Source organism: Hyla sarda, chromosome 3, assembly GCF_029499605.1.
Source record: "Hyla sarda isolate aHylSar1 chromosome 3, aHylSar1.hap1, whole genome shotgun sequence".
Classification (NCBI taxonomy): Eukaryota; Metazoa; Chordata; class Amphibia; order Anura; family Hylidae; genus Hyla; species Hyla sarda.
Genome location: NC_079191.1, coordinates 73,003,266 through 73,030,263, shown reverse-complemented (window position 1 = coordinate 73,030,263; position 26,998 = coordinate 73,003,266). Strand labels below are relative to the sequence as shown.

The following is a 26,998-nucleotide window of genomic DNA, read 5'->3' as shown; positions in this document are numbered from 1 at the left end:
ACAAATTTCTCTGTAGTAGATCTGCAGTATACAGCATCTGAGAAGTACTGGAAGGGTTAAGATTTTTAAATAGAAGTGATTTACAAATCGGTTTCTTGCACCAGTTGATATGAAATTTTTTCCCCCCACCGGAGTACTCCTTTAACATTATGTATCGCTACTCCATCCAGTGTCTCACTGTAGAGCTTGGTTTCTCTTATAAGTGTTTTTAAACGTTCATTTTCCATTTAAAACAAGTTGTTTGTGTTCACGGGACAGCGCACATTCCTTTTTCCTTTCAGTATGTTGGAACAAGTAATGTTTTCAGAGCTCTTGAATTGTTTTTGCTGCTATAATGTAGCCATGAAGCCAAACTGAATGAGCTCATAAGACTCTTTATTCATCTTTTGTGTCCTGGTAAAGCACTTATGTGAAGAAAGTTCTTCCATATTCTCCTTGTTTACTGTTGTGTGCAGCTTTACCCCATCGTGCACTGTTCTGCTGAATATCATTAGGCAGTATCTTTATATTACTATTGCTTCTGCACCTTTATCGTTCTGGGGGGGGGGGTTTAGTCCCCTGATGTTACAATATCTTTGTGACGTATACCTTTATTCTACCGCAGGTGAAGTGTATTTTTAGGGCTCAGTATGAAGAGGTTTTTAACATTTCCAGACCTAATGAAGAGGATCGGTTACATTTTTTCCAAGATTTGATTTTGAATCAGGCTGCTATGCACCCTCCAAAACGGAAAAAAGCTGGTAAGAATTGATTGTAAATCCTTCCATTGTTGTGTGAAGATGTATTGTTAGCTGCTCACACTTGGTATCACATCTCTAATAAGGGGCATGTCTGCTGTACTGTCTACGCATTGTATCTCATCCTGGGTCCCATGGGACCTAGCCTGGTATTAGATGGCAGCATCAAAAGCCATCACCAGCAGTCAGCAAATCTTCAAGGGCCTCGCATTAAAATATTTTACTCCAACCTCATGCCAAATATGCAAATGCATCACTAGCCCCTTAAGGACCAAGCGTTTTTCCATTTTTGCACTTTCGTTATATCCTTCTTACGTTTAAAAAATTATAACCCTTTCAGTTTTGCACCTAAAAATCCATATATGATTGCTTATTTTTGCGCCACCAATTCTACTTTGGAATGACATCAGTCATTTTACCCTAAAATCTACGGCGAAACAAAAACAAATAAATCTTTGTGCGACAAAATTGAAGAGAAAAAACGCCATTTTGTACCGTTTGGGGGCTTCCGTTTCTACGTAGTAAATTTTTTTTGGTAACAATGACACCTTATCATTATTCTGTAGGTCCATACGATTAAAATGATACCCTACTTATATAGGTTGGATTTTGTCGTACTTCTGGAAAAAATCATAACTACATGCAGGAAAATTAATACGTTTAAAAATGTAATTTCTGACACCTATAACTATTTTAAATTTTTCTGCGTATGGGGCGGTATGAGGGCTCATATTTTGCGCCGCGATCTGAAGTTTTTAGCGGTACCATTTTTGTATTGATCGGACTTTTTGGTCGCTTTTTATTCTTTTTTTCATTATTTAAAAAGTGACTAAAAATACACTATTTTTATTTTTCCGCATACGGGAGATGTTTGAGGGCTCAGTTTTTTGCACCGTGATCTGAAGTTTTTATCAGTACCATTTTTGTTTTGATAGAACTTTTTGATCGCTTTTTATTCATTTTTTATTATTGTATAAAAAGTGACCAAAATACGCTATAGTTCGGACATTTACGCACATGGTGATACCACATGTTTATTTTTATTTACACTGTTTTTTTTAAATGGGGAAAAGGGGGGGGGGGATTTGATTAAAACTTTTATTAGGGAAGGGGTTAAATCATGTAAAAAAAAATGTCACCCTTTTTTATTTGCAATGTTATAGCCCCCATAGGGGGCTATAATATTGCACACACTGATCACTTACACTTGATCACTACTATGCCATAGCATAGCATTGATCAGTGTTATCTGCGCTTGATTTCTCAAGCCTGGATCTCAGGCTTGAAGCAATCAAGTGCTGATCAGACAGCGTGGAGCACGTGAAGCCACCTCCCGCTGTTCGGGATGCCGTGATTTCACTGCGGCGGTCCTGAACAGCTCCGCTGAGCTAACTGGCATGGATTTCTCCGGTTTTCGATCAACTTTGATCACGGCATCTAAAGGGTTAATACCGGATATCAGCCCAATCGGCACTCCCCTTGTCCTGCAGATAAGGTGATAAGTTTTAAAGTACTGGAAAACCACTTTAAACACTGAATAAATGAAAAGTACTGTTAACTTTTTAATATATTCTGTGTTTCAATTATTCACCATTTTTAAGATATTAGTTTGCTGTAGAGCTGGGCAGTATGAGCAAAAACGTGTATCACGGTATTTTTGTAAGTGATGGCGGTTCCACGGTATTTAACGGTATTGCCCCCCTCCATGTGTCCTGGGCGCCGCTTCAGCTCTAGTTTGCTGTTAGTAAATAAGAAAACTTATGCACTCAAAACCAGTAATGCTGTTCATAGCTAGTCCTGCTCTCAGCTAAGAAGTTAAAGGGGTTATCCAGGAAAAAAACTTTTTTTTATTTTTTTATATATCAACTGGTTCCAGAAAGTTAAAAAGATTTGTAAATTACTATTACTATTAAAAAATCTTAATCCTTCCAATAATTATCAGCTGCTGAAATTTAGTTGTTCTTTTCTGTCAAAGTGCTCTCTGATGACACGTGTCTGAGGAACTGTCCAGAGTAGAAGCAAATCCCCATAGCAAATCTCTCCTACTCTGTGCAGTTCCCGAGACAAGCAGAGATGTCAGCAGAGAGCACTGTTTTCAGACAGAAAAGAACAACTCAACTTCAGCAGCTGATAATTATTGGAAGGATTAAGATTGTTTTAATAGAAGTAATTTACAAATCTGGTTAACTTTCTGGAGCCAGTTGATACATATATATAGATAGAAAGATAGATCTATAGATAGAGAGAGAGATCTATATAGATAGATATATATATAGAGATACCAAAGCAGAAGGAGAGCAGCACATCCCCAATATAAAGTGCACGGGTGCCGTCAGCATAGAGCCCAGGTTCAGGGATCCATAAAATAGTAGCAAATAGGCAGCAGCAACTCCATAAAGTGCAACGTGAGGCTACGTTTCGGTTTGCTCACCAAACCATTTTCAAGCCTTGAAAATGGTTTGGTGAGCAAACCGAAACGTCGCCTCACGTTGTGTGAAAAAAATCCTCTTTTTGCACTTTATGGAGTTGCAGCTGCCTATTTGCTACTATATATAGAGATAGATATATATAAAAGTTTGTTCCTGGAATACCCCTTTAAAGGGGTACTCCGACCCTAGACATCTTATCCCCTATCCAAAGGATCCCCTGTCTATATCTGTGCAGCATCCGGCTTAGAAAGCTGGGTGCGGGTGGCCGGGGTAATGACTGTAGTGTAGTACCCCTACTGTAGTGTAGTACCCCTACTGGGGTACTGGGGCAGTGGAGTACCCCTTTAATACAATTATATCTACTCTAAGCAATGCATTGTGGGCTAAATACATTAGCATCATGGGTCTCTGGTTGTTTCCTACAGTGTATCAGTCTGGAGTCCAGGCTTTTTACCTGTCTGCATTGTGTAGGCTGCATACAATTGTGTCCACCTCTCAGCTGAGAGCAGGACTAGGTAGGTACTGGATTGCTGACCAGTGTTCTCATTCACAGACAGCAAACTCCTCTTGAAACTGGCAGGGGCTGGAAATACCACACACAATCTGGTCTATGTAACAAAGACTTCGGCTCTAGTTCACCTCCTCACCCTATGGTCTCCTCCTTTCTCAGGTGCACTAGCAGGTTATTTTTGGCGCCGCGCCTGGAAATAGAGGCGGCCTTGAGTTGAGTTTTTCCATAGCTCCTACTATAGCAGGTGCAGGGTTTGTTTGACTCTGATGTGAAGCCCCCGGTCAGTCGGACTCCGCAGAAAGGATTACCTTCTTTCCTTTAATAATTTGGAAGGTTAAATGTTCAGCTCAGTGGTTCCAGTGTCAGGTTCCCAATGCCGGTCCTCATCACCTATTGTTTAATTCATCATACCCCACAGTAACCTGCTGCAGATTAGCAGCCTGTAAATAAAACTACAAATGGGATTTATGTCTGTGTTCTCAGCTTCAGCCTATTAAACAGCAGCTGTTTTTAAAAGCCAACATAAGGCGCACCAACCTTCTAAAACAATACCTACCATGAGAAACTGCAAGACGCCTTTATAAGTGCTTATCCTTCCCATTAAGGACCAATAAATCGAAGTCCTTGAGTCGTCCTCTCGAGGTGTTTGTTATATTCGGGCATTTTAGGGTTAGACTGACTGCTGCAGCTCATACGTGGATTATCACGTCCTCCATCCCCGTAATCCCTACTGATCTCGACAAGAATAGATAGATATGAAATGACTACATATGGGATGGTGAGGTAGAAAGATATGGGATAAATAATCATGTGATACTAGATAAAGAGAAATATGGTCACTTTTAAGTAAAATCTATTTATGTATTCCTATGTATAATGATCACCCATCCTCCTTTTCTCCACTGTGTAGATCAGTGTTTCCCAACCAGTGTGCCTCCAGCTGTTGCAAAACTGCAACTCCCAGCATGCCCGGACAGCCTTCGGCTGTCCGGGCATGCTGGGAGTTGTGGTTTTGCAACAGCTGGAGGCACACTGGTCGGGAAACACTGTTGTAGATAAATATGGTAAATGGTTTGGAGCTGTATTCATTGCGTTATTTGCACCATTCTAATCCATAAAATATGTGGCATCCAATATGTCTAGCACATAGACGACATTTTTTTTTTTTTTTGTGTAGGGTCTCGGTGAGTAGTTTGCAAGAAATGAAAAGAATTTCCACCTTAATTCAATTTTTCCTATTCAGGCCCAAAATTCTGTTTCTGATTAAGATTTTGTTAAAAATAAAATCTCAAACAGAAATTTATATGCTTTTGATAGACATAGATTTAAATGATAACTTCTTTCTGTGCAGGGGATTTAAAACCACTTTAAATGCTATTAAAGGGTTACACCGATGGAAAACATTTTTATTTTATTTATTTCTTTTTTTAATCAACTGGTGCCAAAAAGTTAAACAGATTTGTAAATTAGAAAAAAAAGGGGATATGTGCAACTCACAATTATATATTCCCCGAGGTCAGATGGACAAGCAGCTATACCCAAGCTGCAATATACAAAAATGTGAAAAAAAAAGTTTTTTTTTGTCCAGACCTCCAGGAGAATAAGACACACTTCAGGGTTTTATACTCTGACCCTTTCTTCAGTAGTCATCTACTGAAGAATGGGTCAGAGTATAGAACCCTGAAACGCGTCTTATTCTCCTGGAGGTCTGGACAAAAAAAACAAACTTTTTTTCACATTTTTGTATATTGCAGCTTGGGTATAGCTGCTTGTCCATCTGACCTCAGATTTGTAAATTACTTCTTTTAAAAAAAAAAAAAAAAATCTTAATCCTTCCAGTACTTATTAGCGGCCGTATGCTCCAAAGAAAATTCATTTTTTGGGGGATTTCTTTACTGTCTGACCACAGTGCTCCATGTCAGGAACTGTCCAGAGGAGGAGAAAATCCCCATAGCAACTATTTGCTGCCCTGGACAGTTCCTAAAATGGACAGAGGTGTCAGCAGAGTGCACTGTGGTTGTGACAGAAAAGAAATCCAAAAAGAAAAGAATTTCCTATGTAGTATACAGCGGCTAGTAAGTACTGGAAGGATTTAAGGGTACCTGTCATCAAAACTTTTCTTTTATGTTATAGATCATTCCATAGTAAACAACTTTCTAATAGGATTTTATTAAAAAAAATAAATGCTTCCTTGTATGTCTTTTTCATTTTGAAAATGTGGCCACTAGGGGGTCTCCCTAGGAGTCCCTGGCCGCAAGCTTTTGCATTGATTTCGGACTCATGCCGGCCTGGCAGTAAGTCTGAAATCGCAGACTGCTGGCTGAGCACATGACCAGCTCAGGGCAGCTTCCCTGCCTGTCAATTAGACAGGTGGGAGCGCTGTGCTCACTCGCATACCCCGCAGGGCTCTGTGCACTGAGGACAAGCGCCCCCCCCCCCCCCCCTTTAAGACAGCAACGTATATTTGGTATGCGTGTGTGTATGTAAAGTTAGCTCCACATTGATTTTGACTTTATTTTTTAGCTTTGCTGTCTTTGGAGGTTCTACCCCCTGCCCCGCCGCCACCACCACGTGAGCTTTCTGAGGTGGAGAAGCAAAGGATGGATGACCACGAGGAGAACACTTTGAGGGAATTAAGGCTCTTCCTCAGGGATGTGACCAAGCGACTGGCTACCGATAAGCGGTTTAACATCTTCAGCAAACCGGTGGATATTGAAGAGGTCTTGTTTCAATAATGCACAAACAATGAAGCGGATTGTAATATTACACTAAGATCATTGGTTGTGGTCACCCGAGAGCTGAAGAAAGCTCATCAGTCATTGACGTGACTGGTCAATCTCTTAGAGATCTTAGCTGTTGGTCTATAATGAAGTCAAGTTCTCTGGTTTTTGCAATAATGAAAACACAAACTTTGGGGATGAAAACACTTTTTTTTTTTATTATATAGTTGACCTCTCTGCATTTACTTTTGTATTGCTACATATGATGCTTCTTCTGTGCCCTTTTTATTCTTCAAGGCACGTAGGTGGGTGGAGAAAGGTCCCAAGATCTGGATAGGCAGTATCACATCCTCACATATAACTACCACTGTCCGGGCAAGCTGGGTGTTATAGTTTTGCAACAACTGAAGGCAGCCTGATTGGGAAACAATGAAATAGACTAAGGCCAGGGCCACATGTCAGAAGAAATTCTTTTGTTGCAGGTCTTGCTGTAGATTGTCTGCATTTTTCACATCTGCAACATTGGGAGTGATAAAAATCTACAGTAACATATGCAGAATAAGCACATCGTGGATATGACTATCGTGCTAAATTTCCATTTAGAAAAGGTCCGCTACATGTGGATGTTGTTAGTGATTTCTCAACCCAATTGTTTGCTGCTATAATCCACTGTGGATGCAGATTCACAGGAAAAATCCCCAGCATTGCTGCCATGTGTGAATTTAGCCTTAGGGTCCTTATCACAGGTGGCAGCGCTCAGCTACTGGCTGGGCACCTGAGACTTGGTGCTGAAGGATAGAGGTACATTAAAGGGGTTCTCCACCCCTAGATATATTATCCCCTATCCAAAGAATAGGGGATAAGATGTCTGATCGCGGGGGTCCTGCCACTGGGACCCCTGCAATCTCTTTGCAGCACTCGGCGTTCGTTTAGAATGCTGACTGAGGACGGTGAGGGTCCTGACATCACGGCCATGCCCCTCGTGATGTCACACGACACCACCTCAATGCAAGTCTGTGGGAGGGGGCGTGGCCACACCCCCTCCCATAGACTTGCATTGAGGGGTTGTGGCTGTGACATCACGACCCCCACCGCTTGCTCCAAGCATTCAGAACAAAATGTTCCGAACGCAGGGGCAGCGAAGTACCCCTTTAACAAAATATGAAGTTCATTGGATTGTAGCATTCTCATAGGAGGAATTATCTATAACTTCTAATATATTGAATATGTATTATATATATAACTTTCTGCAAAATACTGTGGTCCCTTCACTGGCAGCAAGCATGGCGTCATGAAGTCTTATTTACGTCCTGCCCACATATCTGCGGGGCTTTCAGGGAAGCGAGCACTGCAATTGTCAGGAGTCCTGCGTCTATGTGAGCTAATAATCATCCTCACAGCACCTAAGTGCAGGCAAGAATGTTTTCATTGACTGACAGCAAGTAAAGTTCTGAAAATGGTAGATAGGCACAGAGTTTTATTGAAGAACTTTTGAATAAATCAACTTATAATCCACTATTTAGCCTGGAATAACCCAAGACAATGTTCGGCCCTTCGGCTTTTCACCCTAATGTTGTGATAATGCGGAGATTTAATTATCTGTTGCAATTCTTGTGTTTTTGTTATGTGTAACCAGTGGCAAGACAAGTGAGTTAAGGCTCATGGGCAAAACAGTTCTTCACTGAACTTCAGAAGTTTTAATCTAAATTGTAAGATAAAATTTGCTGTTTTCATACAACAAAAGGAGTGAAGAAAATATTCAGAGAAGAAAATATTTATTGACTCCAAAGTCCGCTTCTGTGCATGCCTGTGCAAATTAGGATGACCGGCTGACTCCAAGGCCTGGCAGGATAATGTATGACTTACTCTAGACGTCCCTAACCTATTTGTAGGGGCTGAGGAACTTCCCAGTACAGCAGATGGTGTTCAGGTACATGCATCTAAAAAGGGAAGAATTAGGATATGGCCAAGTTGTCACCTACAAGTGCTGTGGCTTCCACTCAAGTTCTAGTAATGCTATGACCTTCCCGGCATTACTGGTAGTTGTGTCTGAAGCAGCTAACCAATGGGAACCACTTGCGTACGACCCAATAGCCACAATTTATGACTCCTAAACTACTGGTTGGGGAGCATAGACCTATACCAATATCTGTCATTTATAGCAACTTCAGTATTACACCACATAAACCATGGTTTTCCCAGCATATGCTATAAATATCAGATCGGCTGGATCCCCAGCAATCAAATAATTGAAGGGCCAATGTGGACTTGGTCAAGGGAGTCTACAAATAAGGTTAAGAGCAGGGAGCCACAGCAAAGAGCTGCTCTTCTTTTAGACTACCCAGCAGTTTAAGGCACAAATAATTGAATACAATGGGAGCAGTACAGTGCATCATTACCTCTTTGCAGAAGAGATGATTGGCAACTTTGCACCAGCCTGGAAGGGAGGGTCACAAGTAGCACATCCACAACCTATTTCACGCTGCGTTTGGGCCTACAGCAGTCATGTGAGCGAGCTCCCTGCTGTTGCTCTGCATGTACATTCTTAGCTTGCTCTAGTGACTGTTGGTGCATCCGCAGTGTGAAATACACTGCGGATGCGCTGCGTGTGACTCTACCCTTAAAGCGTACCTGTTAGATCTAACAAAAAACTTTTTTATATATATATATATCACTCAGTACCTAATCCTGACCATGTACATCTAATTTTTATGTGTCTAGCACCTTTATTACACTTTTAATTTAGTTCACTACTCTGAATTCCTCTTAAAGGGAGGGGGCGTGGCCTCACTGTGCAGGTCTCCGCCCCCTCCCTCAGTATGCTGTCTGCTCACATCTCCCCTAGCATTAGCAAAACTACAACTCCCAGCTTGTCCTCACTGACAGTAGCGGGACACAAGCTGACAGTGCGAGGATTTTTCCTCCAGCTATGAGCCCTGCACTTACAGCTGTCAATCAAGGAAGTGTGTCCATGACATAGGTGATGACGCATGGACACAGCAGAACTAGTATGTGTCCAAGCAGGCAGGGGGGCAGTTGTTTGATTCTTTTTGTCAGTATGAAATACTGAAAATTTTCTAATGAATTTCATTGCAAAACCTATTGGTTTTACGTGCTTTACAGCATATCAAAAGTTTTTGTATCTGACAGTGCGCTTTTAAGCAACATCATGCCGAAAATAGCCTAAAAACTTGTGGTCCAATTGTGTAAAGGACGGTATCATGACTACACCCATAGACGTAGACTCGTATATAAAATCTTGATTGTAATGATGACCATTACTCTCTCTCTCTCCCTTCATCTGCAGTACTGTCTATAGTTCCCTCTGATCAGGTCACAGGAGTGACATAATGCCTTGAAGTCAGTCGGGGTCCTGTGCACAGTTTGTGTTGTCTTGATGCCTGTGTTAAAACCGCTGCTGATAGCATTAGTAAAAAAAAAAAAATAAAAAAAAAAGTGTCATCTGCTTCTCATAATCATCTTTGATTGTTATTAATGGTCGTGGCATGGCGTTTCATTGTGCAGTCATAATACCTGCTGTAGAACGTGCGTGGTTTTCTTTTGCATGAGCTGATGACCTCGCAGGGTTAATGCACCATTTCAGGTACGCCAATAACCGCCGCTGCTTTTTGCTTTTGCAGGTTTCCGATTACCTTGAAGTCATCAGAGAACCCATGGACCTCTCCACCATAATGACCAAAATTGACAAGCACCGATACATGACCGTGCGAGATTTCCTGACAGACGTCGACCTGATCTGCAGCAACGCCTTGGAATACAATCCTGATAAAGAACCCGGAGGTAATGATGCTCAGGTAGAAAAGTGCTCTGACAATTATTATTTTTCTCCCTCTCCAGGCTATATTGATTTTAAGCCTCTTTCTGCCAGAGGGGAGATGTGTCGGATAGCAGCTCATAATTACTCCTCTCTGACAGTCACGGGGAAAATAGAGAGGCAAAGACAGGTGCCATGTTTGCCAATGGATAAAAATAGTTTGTTTAAAAAAAAACAAAAAAACAACTGATGCCATTTTCTATCGTCTTGTAATACTTTTATTTTATTTTTTATATTATCGATTCTCCGAGATGCCGAGTGCATGAGACAAAATGCCGCCGTGAGATCCATAAAGTTATGTTCTTCCCTTCTATTTTCTGTACTGCGTATCTGCAGTGTACGGTGTAAGTCTTAAAAGCGGCACAAATCTTCTTTGCAGTCAGACACTGGTTATTTAATATATTCTCCTGTAGTTCGGCGCCTGTTGTTTTCTATGTTGCCTGGTTCTCTAAAGCTTTAGGTCTTAATGAAAAACTGACAGCAGGGTCGCCTATACCAGTGTTTCCCAACCAGGGTGCCTCCAGCTGTTGCAAAAGTACAACTCACAGCATGCTCGGACAGCCAAAGGCTGTCCGGGCATGCTGGGAGTTGTACTTTTGCAACAGCTGGAGGCACCCTGGTTGGGAAACACTGGCTTATACTAACCTGCTGGTACTGGGTAATAGTGCAAGTGAGGCTGATTAAAACAGGTTGGTTTATTGATTTATTAAACTTTTTATACTTTTCCCACGCACTTTTTTTTTTAAATACTTTTCCTACGCACTTTTTTTATATACCTTTCCTACGCACTTTTTTTTTTATACCTTTCCTACGCACTTTTTTTTTTATACCTTCCCACGCACTTTTATACCTTTCCCACGCACTTTTTTTTGTACCTTTCCCACGCACTTTTTTTTTTATACCTTTCTTACGCACTTTTTTTTATACCTTTCCTACGCACTTTTTTTTTTATACCTTACCCACGCATTTTTTTTATATACCTTTCCCACGCACTTTTTTTTTTTTTTTAAACCTTTCCTACGCACTTTTTTTTATACTTTTTTTTTATACCTTTCCCACGCACTTTTTTTTTTATACCTTTCCCACGCACTTTTTTTAAATACTTTTTCTACCACACAGTGTTTTCCAAACAGTCTGTCTCCAGTAGTTGCAAAACTACAACTTCCAGCATGCCTTCCGGCTGTCCGGGCATGCTCGGAGTTGTAGTTTTGCAACAGCTGGAGGCAAACAGTATGGAAAACACTGTCCTAGCCCCTGAGTGCACTGCTATACTCACCCAGCAGATCCGGTAAGAGCGTCCCATAAAAGAAATATGGGAAGAGAAACAAAATATTCTCTAAGGCCGGGTTCACACATTCTGCTCAACCATTTCGGTCGGAAATTTCGCTGCATAAAGCTTAACGTGCAGGTGAATGAGTTTTCTGTAAACCCATTCACACTGCAGAATTTTCTGGATGGAATTTCCAACACGAAATTCCGATCCAAAAATTCTGCCCCAACCTTGAACCTGCGTCTATGTTGACAGCAATGTCAGCGCTCGGAAGCTCTGGACTGAAGTTTTCCGTTCGGAGCTTCGCAAGTGTGAACCCGACATAAAGGTTTGGCATAGTGACGATACCTTTAAACTGGTAAAAATATTTTACAGTCTAAGGCCATGTTCACACAGCCAAAAATGTAAGGAATGACTGCCCGTGTGGACATTTTGCACGTTTGAATGATCCGTAGGGCGCTAGGACCGTTCATAAAAGCACCGTCTCATAGACGACAATGTATTTACCAGCAGGATCTGCAGAAATAATAGACACATCTATTCTTTCTGCGGATGCTGGAATCGGGATTACCCCATCAGAGGCGTCTGCTGCAGAAATTCTGCAGTGTGTAAACATAGCCTAATGGTAACACCGCAGACTTGACTTTCTGTGGGTCATTCACATATGTTTGTTTTTATTTATTTATTTTTTGTATTTCCAAAACAGATAAAATTATCAGACACCGCGCCTGCACTTTGAAAGACACAGCGCACGCCATCATTGCCGCTGAACTGGATTCTGAGTTCAACAAACTGTGTGAGGAGATTAAAGAAGCCCGAACCAAGCGAGGTATGTTGTAATCCGCTCTCCTAACTTTCTTTCATGCCCGTTGATTTTCAATTAAAACTCTGAACAAACGACGGGAAAGTGAGTGTAGATTAACCTCCAAAACATACAGACAGTGTGCGCGTCTGCATCAATCTATCTCTGTGGGTTGTGCCAGCAAAATGTATTTATGTAAACGAGGACGGGGATTAGATACAATTATCTTTATTGCAATTACAGAGAAAATACATTCTCCCATCACCATATCCGTACACCTGTTCATGAACTACAGAACCCAGCATGCCAGCAGTCTCTATTTAGCATAGTCTATAGGAGGATGAGATCTCGTAAACAGGACCTGGCATCTCTCCAAAGTTCTCAATTCCTATTTTCTAAAAATATTGCATTGTGATGTCTCTCTGTTACTCCTCCTGCAAGTGTAATTCACATATTCAAGACGTGTTAGGGGAGCTGACAGATCCCTCTATACTACACCACAGAGGACATATCCCTCTATACTACACCACACAGGACAGATCCTCTATACTACACCACACAGGACAGATCCCTCTATACTACACCACACAGGACAGATCCCTCTATACTACACCACACAGGAGAGATCCCTCTATACTACACCACAGAGGACAGATCCCTCTATACTACACCACACAGGACAGATCCTCTATACTACACCACACAGGACAGATCCTCTATACTACACCACACAGGACAGATCCTCTATACTACACCACACAGGACAGATCCTCTACACTACACCACACAGGAGAGATCCTCTATACTACACCACACAGGACAGATCCTCTATACTACACCACACAGGAGAGATCCTCTATACTACACCACACAGGAGAGATCCTCTATACTACACCACACAGGACAGATCCTCTATACTACACCACACAGGACAGATCCTCTATACTACACCACAGAGGACATATCCCTCTATACTACACCACAGAGGACAGATCCCTCTATACTACACCACACAGGAGAGATCCTCTATACTACACCACACAGGACACATCCTCTATACTACACCACACAGGACAGATCCTCTATACTACACCACAGAGGACAGATCCCTCTATACTACACCACAGAGGACAGATCCCTCTATACTACACCACAGAGGACAGATCCCTCTATACTACACCACAGAGGACAGATCCCTCTATACTACACCACACAGGACAGATCCTCTATACTACACCACACAGGACAGATCCTCTATACTACACCACACAGGAGAGATCCCTCTATACTACACCACACAGGACAGATCCCTCTATACTACACCACACAGGACAGATCCTCTATACTACACCACACAGGACAGATCCTCTATACTACACCACACAGGACAGATCCCTCTATACTACACCACACAGGAGAGATCCTCTATATTACACCACACAGGAGAGATCCCTCTATACTACACCACACAGGAGAGATCCTCTATACTACACCACACAGGAGAGATCCTCTATACTACACCACACAGGAGAGATCCTCTATACTACACCACACAGGACAGATCCTCTATACTACACCACACAAGACAGATCCTCTATACTACACCACACAGGAGAGATCCTCTATACTACACCACACAGGAGAGATCCTCTATACTACACCACACAGGAGAGATCCTCTATACTACACCACACAGGACAGATCCTCTATACTACACCACACAGGACAGACCCTCTATACTACACCACACAGGACAGATCCCTCTATACTACACCACACAGGACAGATCCTCTATACTACACCACACAGGAGAGATCCCTCTATACTACACCACACAGGAGAGGTCCTCTATACTACACCACACAGGACAGATCCCTCTATACTACACCACACAGGACAGATCCCTCTATACTACACCACACAGGAGAGATCCTCTATACTACCCCACACAGGACAGATCCTCTATACTACACCACACAGAGGAGAGCCTCTTTACTACACCACACAGGACAGATCCCTCTATACTACACCACACAGGACAGATCCCTCTATACTACACCACACAGAGGAGAGCCTCTATACTACACCACACAGGACAGATCCTCTATACTACACCACACAGAGGAGAGATCCTCTATACTACACCACACAGGACAGATCCTCTATACTACACCACACAGAGGAGAGATCCTCTATACTACACCACACAGGACAGATCCTCTATACTACACCACACAGAGGAGATCCTCTTTACTACACCACACAGGACAGATCCCTCTATACTACACCACACAGGAGAGATCCTCTATACTACACCACACAGGACAGATCCTCTATACTACACCACACAGGACAGATCCCTCTATACTACACCACACAGGAGAGATCCTCTATACTACACCACACAGGAGAGATCCTCTATACTACACCACACAGGACAGATCCCTCTATACTACACCACACAGGACAGATCCTCTATACTACACCACACAGGAGAGATTCCCCTATACTACACCACACAGGAGAGATCCCTCTATACTACACCACACAGGAGAGATCCCTCTATACTACACCACACAGGACAGATCCCTCTATACTACACCACACAGGACAGATCCCTCTATACTACACCACACAGGACAGATCCTCTATACTACACCACACAGGAGAGATCCTCTATACTACACCACACAGGAGAGATCCTCTATACTACACCACACAGGACAGATCCCTCTATACTACACCACACAGGACAGATCTTCTATACTACACCACACAGGACAGATCCCTCTATACTACACCACACAGGACAGATCCTCTATACTACACCACACAGGAGAGATCCTCTATACTACACCACACAGGACAGATCCCTCTATACTACACCACACAGGACAGATCCTCTATACTACACCACACAGGACAGATCCCTCTATACTACACCACACAGGACAGATCCCTCTATACTACACCACACAGGACAGATCCTCTATACTACACCACACAGGACAGATCCCTCTATACTACACCACACAGGACAGATCCTCTATACTACACCACACAGGAAAGATCCTCTATACTACACCACACAGGAGAGATCCTCTATACTACACCACACAGGAGAGATCCTCTATACTACACCACACAGGACATATCCCTCTATACTACACCACACAGGAGAGATCCCTCTATACTACACCACACAGGAGAGATCCCTCTATACTACACCACACAGGAGAGATCCTCTATACTACACCACACAGGAGAGATCCTCTATACTACACCACACAGGAGAGATCCTCTATACTACACCACACAGGAGAGATCCTCTATACTACACCACACAGGAGAGATCCCTCTATACTACACCACACAGGAGAGATCCTCTATACTACACCACACAGGAGAGATCCTCTATACTACACCACACAGGAGAGATCCTCTATACTACACCACACAGGAGAGATCATCTATACTACACCACACAGGAGAGATCCTCTATACTACACCACACAGGACAGATCCCTCTATACTACACCACACAGGAGAGATCCTCTATACTACACCACACAGGACATATCCCTCTATACTATCCCACACAGGACAGATCCCTCTATACTACACCACACAGGACAGATCCTCTATTCTACACCACACAGGAGAGATCCCTCTATACTACACCACACAGGACAGATCCTCTATACTACACCACACAGGAGAGATCCCTCTATACTACACCACACAGGAGAGATCCCTCTATACTACACCACACAGGAGAGATCCCTCTATACTACACCACACAGGACAGATCCCTCTATACTACACCCCACAGGACAGATCACTCTATACTACACCACACAGGACAGATCCCTCTATACTACACCACACAGGGCAGATCCCTCTATACTACACCACACAGGACAGATCCCTCTATACTACACCACACAGGACACATCCTCTATACTACACCACACAGGACAGATCCTCTATACTACACCACACAGGACAGATCCTCTATACTACACCACACAGGACACATCCTCTATACTACACCACACAGGAGAGATCCTCTATACTACACCACACAGGAGAGATCCCTCTATACTACACCACACAGGACAGATTCTCTATACTACACCACACAGGAGAGATCCTCTATACTACACCACACAGGAGAGATCCTCTATACTACACCACACAGGAGAGATCCTCTATACTACACCACACAGGAGAGATCCTCTATACTACACCACACAGGAGAGATCCTCTATACTACACCACACAGGAGAGATCCTCTATACTACACCACACAGGAGAGATCCTCTATACTACACCACACAGGAGAGATCCCTCTATACTACACCACACAGGACAGATCCTCTATACTACACCACACAGGAGAGATCCCTCTATACTACACCACACAGGAGATATCCTCTATACTACACCACACAGGAGAGATCACTCTATACTACACCACACAGGAGAGATCCCTCTATACTACACCACACAGGAGAGATCCCTCTATACTACACCACACAGGACAGATCCCTCTATACTACACCACACAGGAGAGATCCTCTATACTACACCACACAGGAGAGATCCTCTATACTACACCACACAGGAGAGATCCCTCTATACTACACCACACAGAACAGATCCCTCTATACTACACCACACAGGAGAGATCCCTCTATACTACACCACACAGGAGAGATCCCTCTATACTACACCACACAGGAGAGATCCCTCTATACTACACCACACAGGAGAGATCACTCTATACTACACCACACAGGAGAGATCCTCTATACTACACCACACAGGAGAGATCACTCTATACTACACCACACAGGAGAGATCCCTCTATACTACACCACACAGGAGAGATCCCTCTATACTACACCACACAGGACAGATCCTCTATACTACACCACACAGGACAGACCCTCTATACTACACCACACAGGTCAGATCCCTCTATACTACACCACACAGGACAGACCCTCTATACTACACCACACAGGACAGATCCTCTATACTACACCACACAGGACAGATCCTCTATACTACACCACACAGGACAGATCATCTATACTACACCACACAGGACAGATCCTTTACAATTCCGAGTGTGAAACAGCTGGACCAGAGTAATTATCGGGGGAGCTGCTAATGCTTCTTGCTAAATAAAATCACTGAAGTGCCACTGTAATATTGTCAAGTCTTATAGTTCCATCTGTAGGAATCAAACAGTTAAAATATGCTGCGTGGGCCGCTATTTCCCCAGGTAAGTTATTAGTGAATTTCCATTAAGAATTTTGCCTATGTTGTGTTATGAGGCTACCCTGGAGTGAATGGACAGATCTGGGATATCTTAATTGATTTCAACCTTAGAAATTTCTGCTTACTTGAAGGAAAACTCTGCTAAGGAGACTTGAAAAATACAGCCAAAAATATTTTCTGGTGTAGTTCAGGATTAAATTAAAAGTTCCCGCTTATCTTGTATGTGCAGGTTTGTCGGTGACCATGGAGCAAATAAATCCTCACAGTTCGGTGGCATGGAAGGCGGAAGCCGGAGCCGCGGATGTGTTCAGGAATAAGCACAGGATTGCAATGGACATGGCAAATCATTCTGCTAGCAAATGTACATGTAAGTAGTTTCTAACAATTAAGAAAACATAATCATATGTAACAGAAGTTTGTGGATTTATACCTATTCCTGGTTATCTCTGTCAGGGAAAGTTGGGTGAAGATATTGATGACTGGCTTTACGATCCACACCCAAAATTCCATTAAGGGCTCTAGCAAAGTTCGGTCACCAGGACTCTACAGCAGTGTTTTCTAACCAGGGGTGCCTCCAGTTGTTGCAAAACTACAACTCCCAGCATGCCCGGACAGCCAAAGGCTGTCCGGGCATGCTGGGTTTTGTAGTTATGCAACAGCTGGAGGCACCCCTGGTTAGGAAACACTGCTGTAGAGTGTAACTAATGGACACGTAGGCAGAACTGTGGTATTCTGTGTCTGTACAGCATAGGTTTTGTACCCCAATGCCTTATTGGCATTTGACTACGCACCCTTTACTGAAAACCTTGCTGAACAGCATCCCATATCTCAGCTTCTGGTATCCCCTTGAGTAAAGGTTGTTTAGATAGTGGGTGGGATTTTCATCTAGGTCATAGAAATGTTGAATGTATCGGTACTGGTGGTTGGCTTCAAGCGTAGCTTACCATGACTTAAAGTCCTATATGCTTCCTGTACACGTCGTCTATAAACAAATTTCCAGAATAATGTATGAAATCTATTCCTACCTCCTCGCTTATGAGATGTAAGATTGAGGAGTTTACTTAGGTGCTGCAGAAGCTCTTGTTTTATTTTGCTTATATCATCCCCTCTCACCATCATTAGTCTTACAGCGCCATTTGTTTTATTCCAGTACAGCTTCATCTATGTGTTTTATTCCTCTGGAACCACAGAAAATAAGTGCTTAAATAAGTACTTAAAAACTTACCCCCTTATAAGTGTCCGATCGCTGGGACTAGAGATGAGCGAACTTACAGTAAATTCGATTTGTCACAAACTTCTCGGCTCGGCGGTTGATGACTTTAGCCTGCATAAATTAGTTCAGCTTTCCGGTGCTCCCGTGGGCTGGAAAAGGTGTATACAGTCCTAGGAAAGAGTCTCCAGCCCACCGGAGCACCTGAAAGCTGAACTCATTTATGCAGGAAAAGTCATCAACTGCCGAGCAGAGAAGTTTGTGACGAATCGAATCTACTGTAAGTTCACTCATCTCTAGCTGGGACCATTAAATGTCTCCTGCATGGCGCCCTGGCTCTCCCCATTCACTGCTTCAATCATGGAGCTGTGTCGACCATGGCATCAAGTGGTGCCCGACACGTCTCGTCCATGCATGTCTATGGGAGAGCCGCTACAGCGCTCGTGTATCTCTGGGTCTCCACTGAAGATTCATGGAGGGGGTGTGTCGACCATGCGGTGGTCAACATGCTCCATTTAGGAGGAGAGAGCTGGAATGCTGGGCAGCAGATCATGGGTACACTTAACCCCTATCTTGTGAATTGGGGATCAGTTTTTAAGCACCCGATTACCCTTTTAATGTGTTAAAAGGAAGTCCTGGCTGACTTCCTGTAAGAATTCCAGAACAGACCCCTCCCCACCCAGATCTATATACTGTCGCTTCTATCTCTAAGGGATCATGATATATATTAGTTATATGCCTCCCCTGAGGCTGTGTTCATACATTTAGATAAGTCAGGAATCTAGAAATAGGAGGCACTTATTAAAACAGAAACCTCAATCTTCAGCCATAACTATAACAAAATGGGAGTACCAGTGAACCACAGTCCAAAAAATATATATATATCGGAAACGTAGTGGTGCTGGGAAAAAAGAAACAGTCCAGGAACGTCCAGGAACCAATTAATATTGTAACTTGAGGGACCACTGTACTGTAAAGAAGAAGGATCCAGCAACTCATTGCATCTTCAAGCCACGATACGTGGAGACTGACATGGAAGTCTGGGAGTGAGACGGACGGGAGGCTTAGATGCCTCTGAGCCTCCCGTCTCACTCCCAGACTTCCATGTCAGTCTCCACGTATCGTGGCTTGAAGATGCAATGAGTTGCTGGATCCTTCTTCTTTACAGTACAGTGGTCCCTCAAGTTACAATGGTCGTCCAGGAACCAATTAATATTGTATGTTGAAACCATTGTATGTTGAGACCAGAACTCTTTGGAAACCTGATAATTGGTTCTGAAGCCTCAAAATGTCATCCGAAAATAGGAAAAAGTGAGGAATAAAGAAAAATAAGTAGATAACTAATAGAGATAAAGCAAATCCTTACATATAAAAGTAGGAAATATCTGCTGGGAGCTGTAATCACGGTCTATGTCAGTGTTTCCCAAGGAGGGAGCCTCCAGCTGTTGCAAAACTACAACTCCCAGCATGCCCGGACAGCCAAAGGCTGTCCGGGCATGCTGGGAGTTGTAGTTTTGCAACAGTTGGGGGCACCCTGCTTGGGAAACACTGGTCTATGTAGAGGACAGGAGCTTCTTCAGGGTCCTGTACAGAACACACAGTGTCCTAAAAAAGTAATGGAGTCGCCCTCACCTGGTGTCCAAAGGAGCAGGTAACCCTGGCACAGGTAAAGTGTACACAACATGTAATACCTCCCTGTACTGTAGGGGGCGCTACCAGACATCAGTCAGTGCATACACTTCAGTAATACAGGGGTTTTACCAGTGAATTCCCATTCTGATTGGTCGGTTCTTCCAGCCATTGACACGTGTCGCAGTTCTGGACTGTCCGTACATTGTATGTTGAGTCTGGTTTCAACTTACGATGGTCCAGAAAAGACCATTGTATGTTGAAACTATTGTATGTTGAGGCCATTGTAAGTTGAGGGATCACTGTATATTGTGTTCATACTTTGCCAATAACAGTAAAAAGGTGTCCATTTTGCTATGAAATGCAGGCAGCATAAGGGTGCGTTCACACTGCGGAATCTCCGCTTGCTGAATTCAGCGAGCGGAGATTCCGTCTGGCGGCCGCCGCCGTAAATGCTTAGGCGCTAGGACCGTGGGGCACTGAGCCATCACCATTGACAGCTATGCAGTGCTTGCAGAATGCGCGCAAAGAATGAACATGTTCTTGCTTCGCCCGGGACAGTTTCAGCGGCAGAATTGTCTGCTGCTGAAATTCCACAGTGTGAACGGGTCTCGCGGAAACCCATTCACACTAATGTTAAATTCACATGAATTCCGTAGTGTGAATGTTCCCTTACAGCAGACCCACTTTAGTGATGATTTTGCCCCCAAAATCGGGACTATCAGGCTAAAGCAGGTAAGCACAACGCAAAACCTTCTGCATTCTGATCTATGACTCTCTGATCCATCACACATGTCTGAATTCACTAAGATATGATCAGCGCTGATAGGTTAAATAGTAACGCAACGGGTCTGTGAAGTTCTGGTTTACATGTGACGCATTCGCTGCAGATGTTATGCAAGGAATCCACACAGAAAATACAGACATTCAATGCAAGAATTCTCAGCCACTTGGCTGTACGACAGTGTTTCCTAACCAGGGTGCCTCCAGCTGTTACAAAACCACAACTCACAGCATGCCCGGACAGCCAAATCTTTTCCGGTTAACAGTAATCTGATGTGTTAGCGCAGAGCAGTATAAGACCAAACAATGTCAGATTCTTAGTAAATATACATTTTCAGGTTCCGGATTCCTCTCATTTCACCCACGGAGGGTCGTCCGTGCCAGCCGAGTGCAGTAAAGTAAGGGCCTTGTGCGCCAGCAGCTGGCGCCCCATGTTTATTCAGTATATATTTGAACACAGCCCTGTAAAATGTTGCGAAGTGTAAAATGACACTGCACACAGCACACGGAGCTTTATAGAGCTTGATATAAAAGCCTGTGCATTGGCCTGGTGGAAATGAATACGCGAGGCGGTGCGTAGTTGGCAAACAGCTGACATGAATCTCAATGTGTCTCTCCAGCCCGCACTGCACGCGAGATATACCACTTCTTACAAGCTGCACATTCTGCAGGCCTGAGCTGTAGACATCACTTGACTTTAGGTGTCACGACAGGAGGCGGCGCTGGTCTTGTTACGCCTTTCCAGGCATCAGCTGCAGTCTTTAATTAAAATACTCAATAATATCCTCCATTATTTATAATGCCGAGTCATGAACATGATAAAGGCTTGTCAGGTCTTCCCTGCGGGAATGACAGAACATGTCATTGTGATGTGCTGCCAGCAGTGGGCGCTGCATCATGCCAGCTTTCTATATGTGATGGAAAATAAAGAATTGCTTTTTGCGCTGTCGGCCGGTGCTACCAATTATTTCGGGTCAGTGGATTACAGCTGCGGGTACGGTTTGCTACAAAAAACACAACAGAGGAGGTATATTGTAAGCAGTCATTCAGATCTCAGTTTTCGGATAAATATGAGAAACCATCTGAAGGTTTGCTTTAGGTCAAGGTTTCCTAGCCAGTGTGACCCCAGCTGTTGCTAAATTACATCACCCAGCATGTCCGGACAGCCTTTGGCTTGTATGTTCATCGGTCAGCTACAATAATATGTTCATGGCCTCATATTACGTTGGACCCCATTAACAACCTCTGACCCATGAAAGCCTTTATTCCAGAAGACAGATGCTTTAAATGGGTTATCCAGTATTAAAAAATGGCTCCTGTTTTGGGTTTTTTTTCTCCCCATAAACCGCACCACTCCTTTCAGCAGGTTTTGTGTTGTCCTGCTGCTCAGTCCCAGTCACTTCTAAGGCGCTGAGCTGCAAAAGCAGACACAACCTGTGGACAGATGTGGTGGTGTATTAACCCAAAAAAAAGCCATATCCCAATACCGGGAAACCACTTTATGTCCTGTAAGTTGTGTGATGAAGCCTCCATGGATCGGATGTGTTTTCCATCACATTCCATTTGCATTCTGTGATCGATTTGATTGAGATCTGGAGAGTTTTTGGTGGGGTTGGTCTGTACGAGGTTCAGGTAGGTGGTACATGTCACAGTGAGGCTGGGTTCACTTCACGTTTTTGCCATACTGTTTTCAATCCGTTATTCTAAAGAAAACCGTATGGCAAAAAAAGATGGTACAGTATGGGAAAAAGAAAACCGTATGGCAAAAAAAGATGGTACAGTATGGGAAAAAGAAAACCGTATGGCAAAAAAACGGATGGAACAGTATGGGAAAAAGTTAAACTTATGTGTTTATAAACCGTATACTGTTTTTAAAAGTGCATACAGTTCCGTCCGTTTTTATACATATAAAAAAAACATACGTTTTTAATTTTGTCCATTTTTAATGGGAGTGGTCTTGGGTGGGGACTTTAGGATGCAAATGCGCATGTGCAAAGTAAAAACCGTATACATGTGCATTTCCCATTGACGTCCATGTTAAAAAAAAAAAAAACGTATGCGGTTTGGTCAACCACGGTTTTGAGTACGGGAGAAAACTGTACGCATCCGGGTGTATACGGTTTTCAATTATTTGTCTATGTATACGGTTTTCAATACGGTTCCATACGTTTTCAAAAATGAAAACGTTTACGGGAAACATACTTGAAAAACGTGGTGTGAACCCGCACTAACAATCACATGATGCCAGGACCTAAACTTTTCTAGCAGAACATCACACTGACTGCTACTTGGTGCCATCTCTTCCTTAAGTAAATGTTGCACATGCACTTAGCCATTAACATGAAGTAAGAGAGAACGTCATTCATCACACCAGGCTGCCGTCTGCTTTTGCCCATGATCCAGGTCTGATGCTCACCTGCCCATTGTAAGAGTTATCAGTGGTGGACATGGGACAGTGTGGTCACAGCCCCATACACAGCACACTGCCATCCCTCCTTTATTCTATCACAATCCTATTGTAGCTAGCAGTAACTACTTTTTTTATCGATTTGTTTGAGCTGCAGAAGATCTGACATAGGACCAGGGATAGCTTCCATGCTACTTAATGTCACCCATTACACTATCACTCACTGTTCTACCTCAGATTTGCCCATGTGGATCTACCTTTATTGTGAAAACAGAGGTGAGGGTCACACACAGCAACTTGAAGACTTAAAGGGGTAGTCCGGTGGAATTTTTTTTATTTTATTTTTTTAAATCAACTGGTGCCAGAAAGTTAAATAGATTTGTAAATTACTTCTATAAAAAAAATCTTAATCCTTCCAGTACTTATTAGCTGCAGAATACTACAGAGGAAATTATTTTCTTTTTGGAACACAGAGCTCTCTGCTGACATCATGACCACAGTGCTCTCTGCTAACATCTCTGTCCATTTTAGGAACTGTCCAGAGAAGCATATGCTTTCTGTGGGGATTTTCTCCTACTCTGGACAGCTCTTAAAATGGACAGAGGTGTCAGCAGAGAGCACTGTGTTCATGATGTCAGCAGAGAGCTCTGTGTTCCAAAAAGAAAATAATTTCCTCTGTAGTATTCAGCAGCGAATAAGTACTGGAAGGATTAAGATTTTTTAATAGAAGTAATTTACAAATCTGTTTAACTTTCTGGCACTAGTTGATTTAAAAAAAAAAAAGAAAAAAAAAAGCCGAAGGCTGATCAGGCATGCTGGTAGTTGTAGTTTTGCAACAGCTGGAGGCACACTTGTTGGGCAACAATGAAGTAAGTAGACTAACTTTGCTGCCCTCGTCCTATATTCAAAGAACCATAAAATCCTGAAATACCCCTTTAAGGGGCCCAAGTCTGGTTGGTAAGTGGGGACCCAGCCTTCACTTCACAGCAAGGTTGCGCTTCCCCCTTATGTACAGCAGGTGGCGCCCTCGATACATCATACACTCCTGTCCAGAACGCCTGCATATTTATTTCTTTGTCTGTGTACTTTTTCTTTTTAATCACCTGTGGCTCATTGAATGAACAATGTACCGGGATACAGGCAAAGAAGTAATTATAGAAGAGATATCTTCCTGGAGATTATATCTCTTGATAAATTGTTTACTCTCTGTATTCACTAAAAAGTGTTACTACTATGTTCTAATGATGACTGCACCGTACGTGGCTCACACGCCCAGCATTGTGCATTAACCCGCTAACCAAGCGCAGTACAGCTTGTTAGAGGAGCCTCGGTACTGCAAGGAAGCTAATGGACATGGTCCTGTCAACGTGATACGAGCGGATCACTCGGGGCCGAGGTGTTAGGATAGTGGCTTCAGCTGTATTTTTGGAGGATCGATATAGCTTTTGTAACCATTCTAAACAAACCACAGGAGAATGATATCTTTCCCTGACACGTAATAATGCTGTTTACTGCCCCTGTGTTATTACCGCCCTGTAATGTATTGAGAATGTTACGGTACTGGAGCATAATGAAATGTATTAGGCATCCGGTAAGTGTTTTGTTTTTAGTAAATAAAGTTTTTTTTTTTTACAACAAAAAACATCTTGCAATAAAGTTGCTGAGAGGCTAGATCAGTGTTTCCCAACCAAGGGTGCCTCCAGCTTTTGCAAAACTACAACTCCCAGCATGCCCGGACAGCCCCTGGCTGTCCGTGCATGCTGGGAGTTGTAGTTTTGCAACAGCTGGAGGCACCCTGGTTGGAAAACACTGGGCTAGATATAGATACATTATTATTATGTATTTATCTTATTATTTAATCTTTTTTAATCATTTGTGTTGTATGTATTAAAAAAAAGAGTACAATGAACATGAAACTGTAAATGACAGGTTAATATAGAGAGATGACTGTCCTTTTTAGTTACTCTGCGAAAAAATATTTGGTGTAACACTAATATAATCGCACCCTATAGCAGTGAAAACAACCCAACTGACAGCAGTCAAATTCAGAGGTTTCTCTTCTCGTGCAGCAGGATTACAGGATTCTTTAGTTTTATGATGGGATCCAGATTACTACAGATTGTAACTTATTTTTTTCTACAGTCTTCTTCACCTTCTCATCCTTCTCCTTTTTCATATTTCCTTCCTTTTTTTCTTCCTTTTCTTTTTTCTTTTTTTTTTTTTTCTTCTTCTCTTCTTTTTTTTCTTCTTTCTTCTTTTTCTTTCTTCTTTTTCTTTCTTCTTTTTCTTTCTTCTTTTTCTTCCTTCTTTTTCTTCCTTCTTTTTCTTCCTTCTTTTTCTTCCTTCTTTTTCTTTCTTCTTTTTCTTTCTTCTTTTTCTTTCTTCTTTTTCTTTCTTCTTTTTCTTCCTCCTTTTTCTTTTTTCTTCCTCCTTTTTCTTCCTCCTTTTTCTTCCTCCTTTTTCTTCCTCCTTTTTCTTCCTCCTTTTTCTTCCTCCTTTTTCTTCCTCCTTTTTCTTCCTTCTTTTTCTTCCTCCTTTTTCTTCCTCCTTTTTCTTCCTTCTTTTTCTTCCTTCTTTTTCTTCCTTCTTTTTCTTCCTTCTTTTTCTTCCTTCTTTTTCTTCCTTCTTTGTCTACTTTCTTTTTCTTTTTCTTTTCTTTTTTTTTTTTTTTCTTTTTTTTTTTTTTAGATTTTATTTCTTAATAATAAATCCTTAAACTAATAAAATATTTTCTGTTGGAGAATAAACAAATATGGGAATTGCCTTTGTTGAATGTGGCTATTTTGACAGATTTTGCAGTAGTAATCCACAATGAAAATCTGCAGCTATTCTGCTCGAGAGTTAACAAGCTTCAGGTCTGAAAATGTTCATACATATTTCTGAATGCATGTGGATGGGGCTGAGAGTCCCTCAATATGTATTTTACTTTAAATTGTTGCAAGCTTGCAGTGCAGATGTTCCTAACATGCCTCTGGTAAGATAAAAAAAAAAAAGAAAATCTCTTCTCTGCATAAAGTTTAGATTTTTCATCCCACCGCACCATAACACTAGTTATTCTCTCTGTAATTTGTAACTATAAGACTAGGTTCACACTATGGAATTTCTGCCTGCAATTCTGCTTTAAAATTGCAGGCAGAAATTCCCCTTACTAAAATGTATAGTGTAGTGTATGGGTTTCCGTTCACAAATTCACACTTCGGAATTTGTGAACGAAAAATCCGCTTGAAGATTGGCGTTGCTCATTCTTCAGGTGGAAATACTTGCGGAACACATTGCAGTATATCGGAGACTGCAGTGTCCGTGCGGTCTTAGCGTCGACAGATTCAGGAAATTTTCTGCCCGGAGATTCCGCATTATGAACCTAGCCTAAAAGCGT

The 26,998-nt window shown here is 42.5% G+C and overlaps 1 protein-coding gene across 3 annotated transcripts in view; it reads left to right on the top strand.

Annotated features, from left to right (window-relative positions):
• The window catches only part of ATAD2B (ATPase family AAA domain containing 2B), a 173,961-nt gene that overhangs the window by 115,049 nt on the left and 31,914 nt on the right, over positions 1–26,998 (top strand). For 2 of the 3 annotated variants that reach the window (XM_056564326.1, XM_056564325.1), the window contains exons 20-24: positions 605–740; positions 6,201–6,397; positions 10,039–10,198; positions 12,209–12,331; positions 17,823–17,960. In XM_056564326.1, the coding sequence (XP_056420301.1) occupies positions 605–740; positions 6,201–6,397; positions 10,039–10,198; positions 12,209–12,331; positions 17,823–17,960 (754 nt within the window). The remainder of the gene's footprint in view (positions 1–604; positions 741–6,200; positions 6,398–10,038; positions 10,199–12,208; positions 12,332–17,822; positions 17,961–26,998) is intronic. The other variant, XM_056564327.1, reaches the window with a different exon arrangement.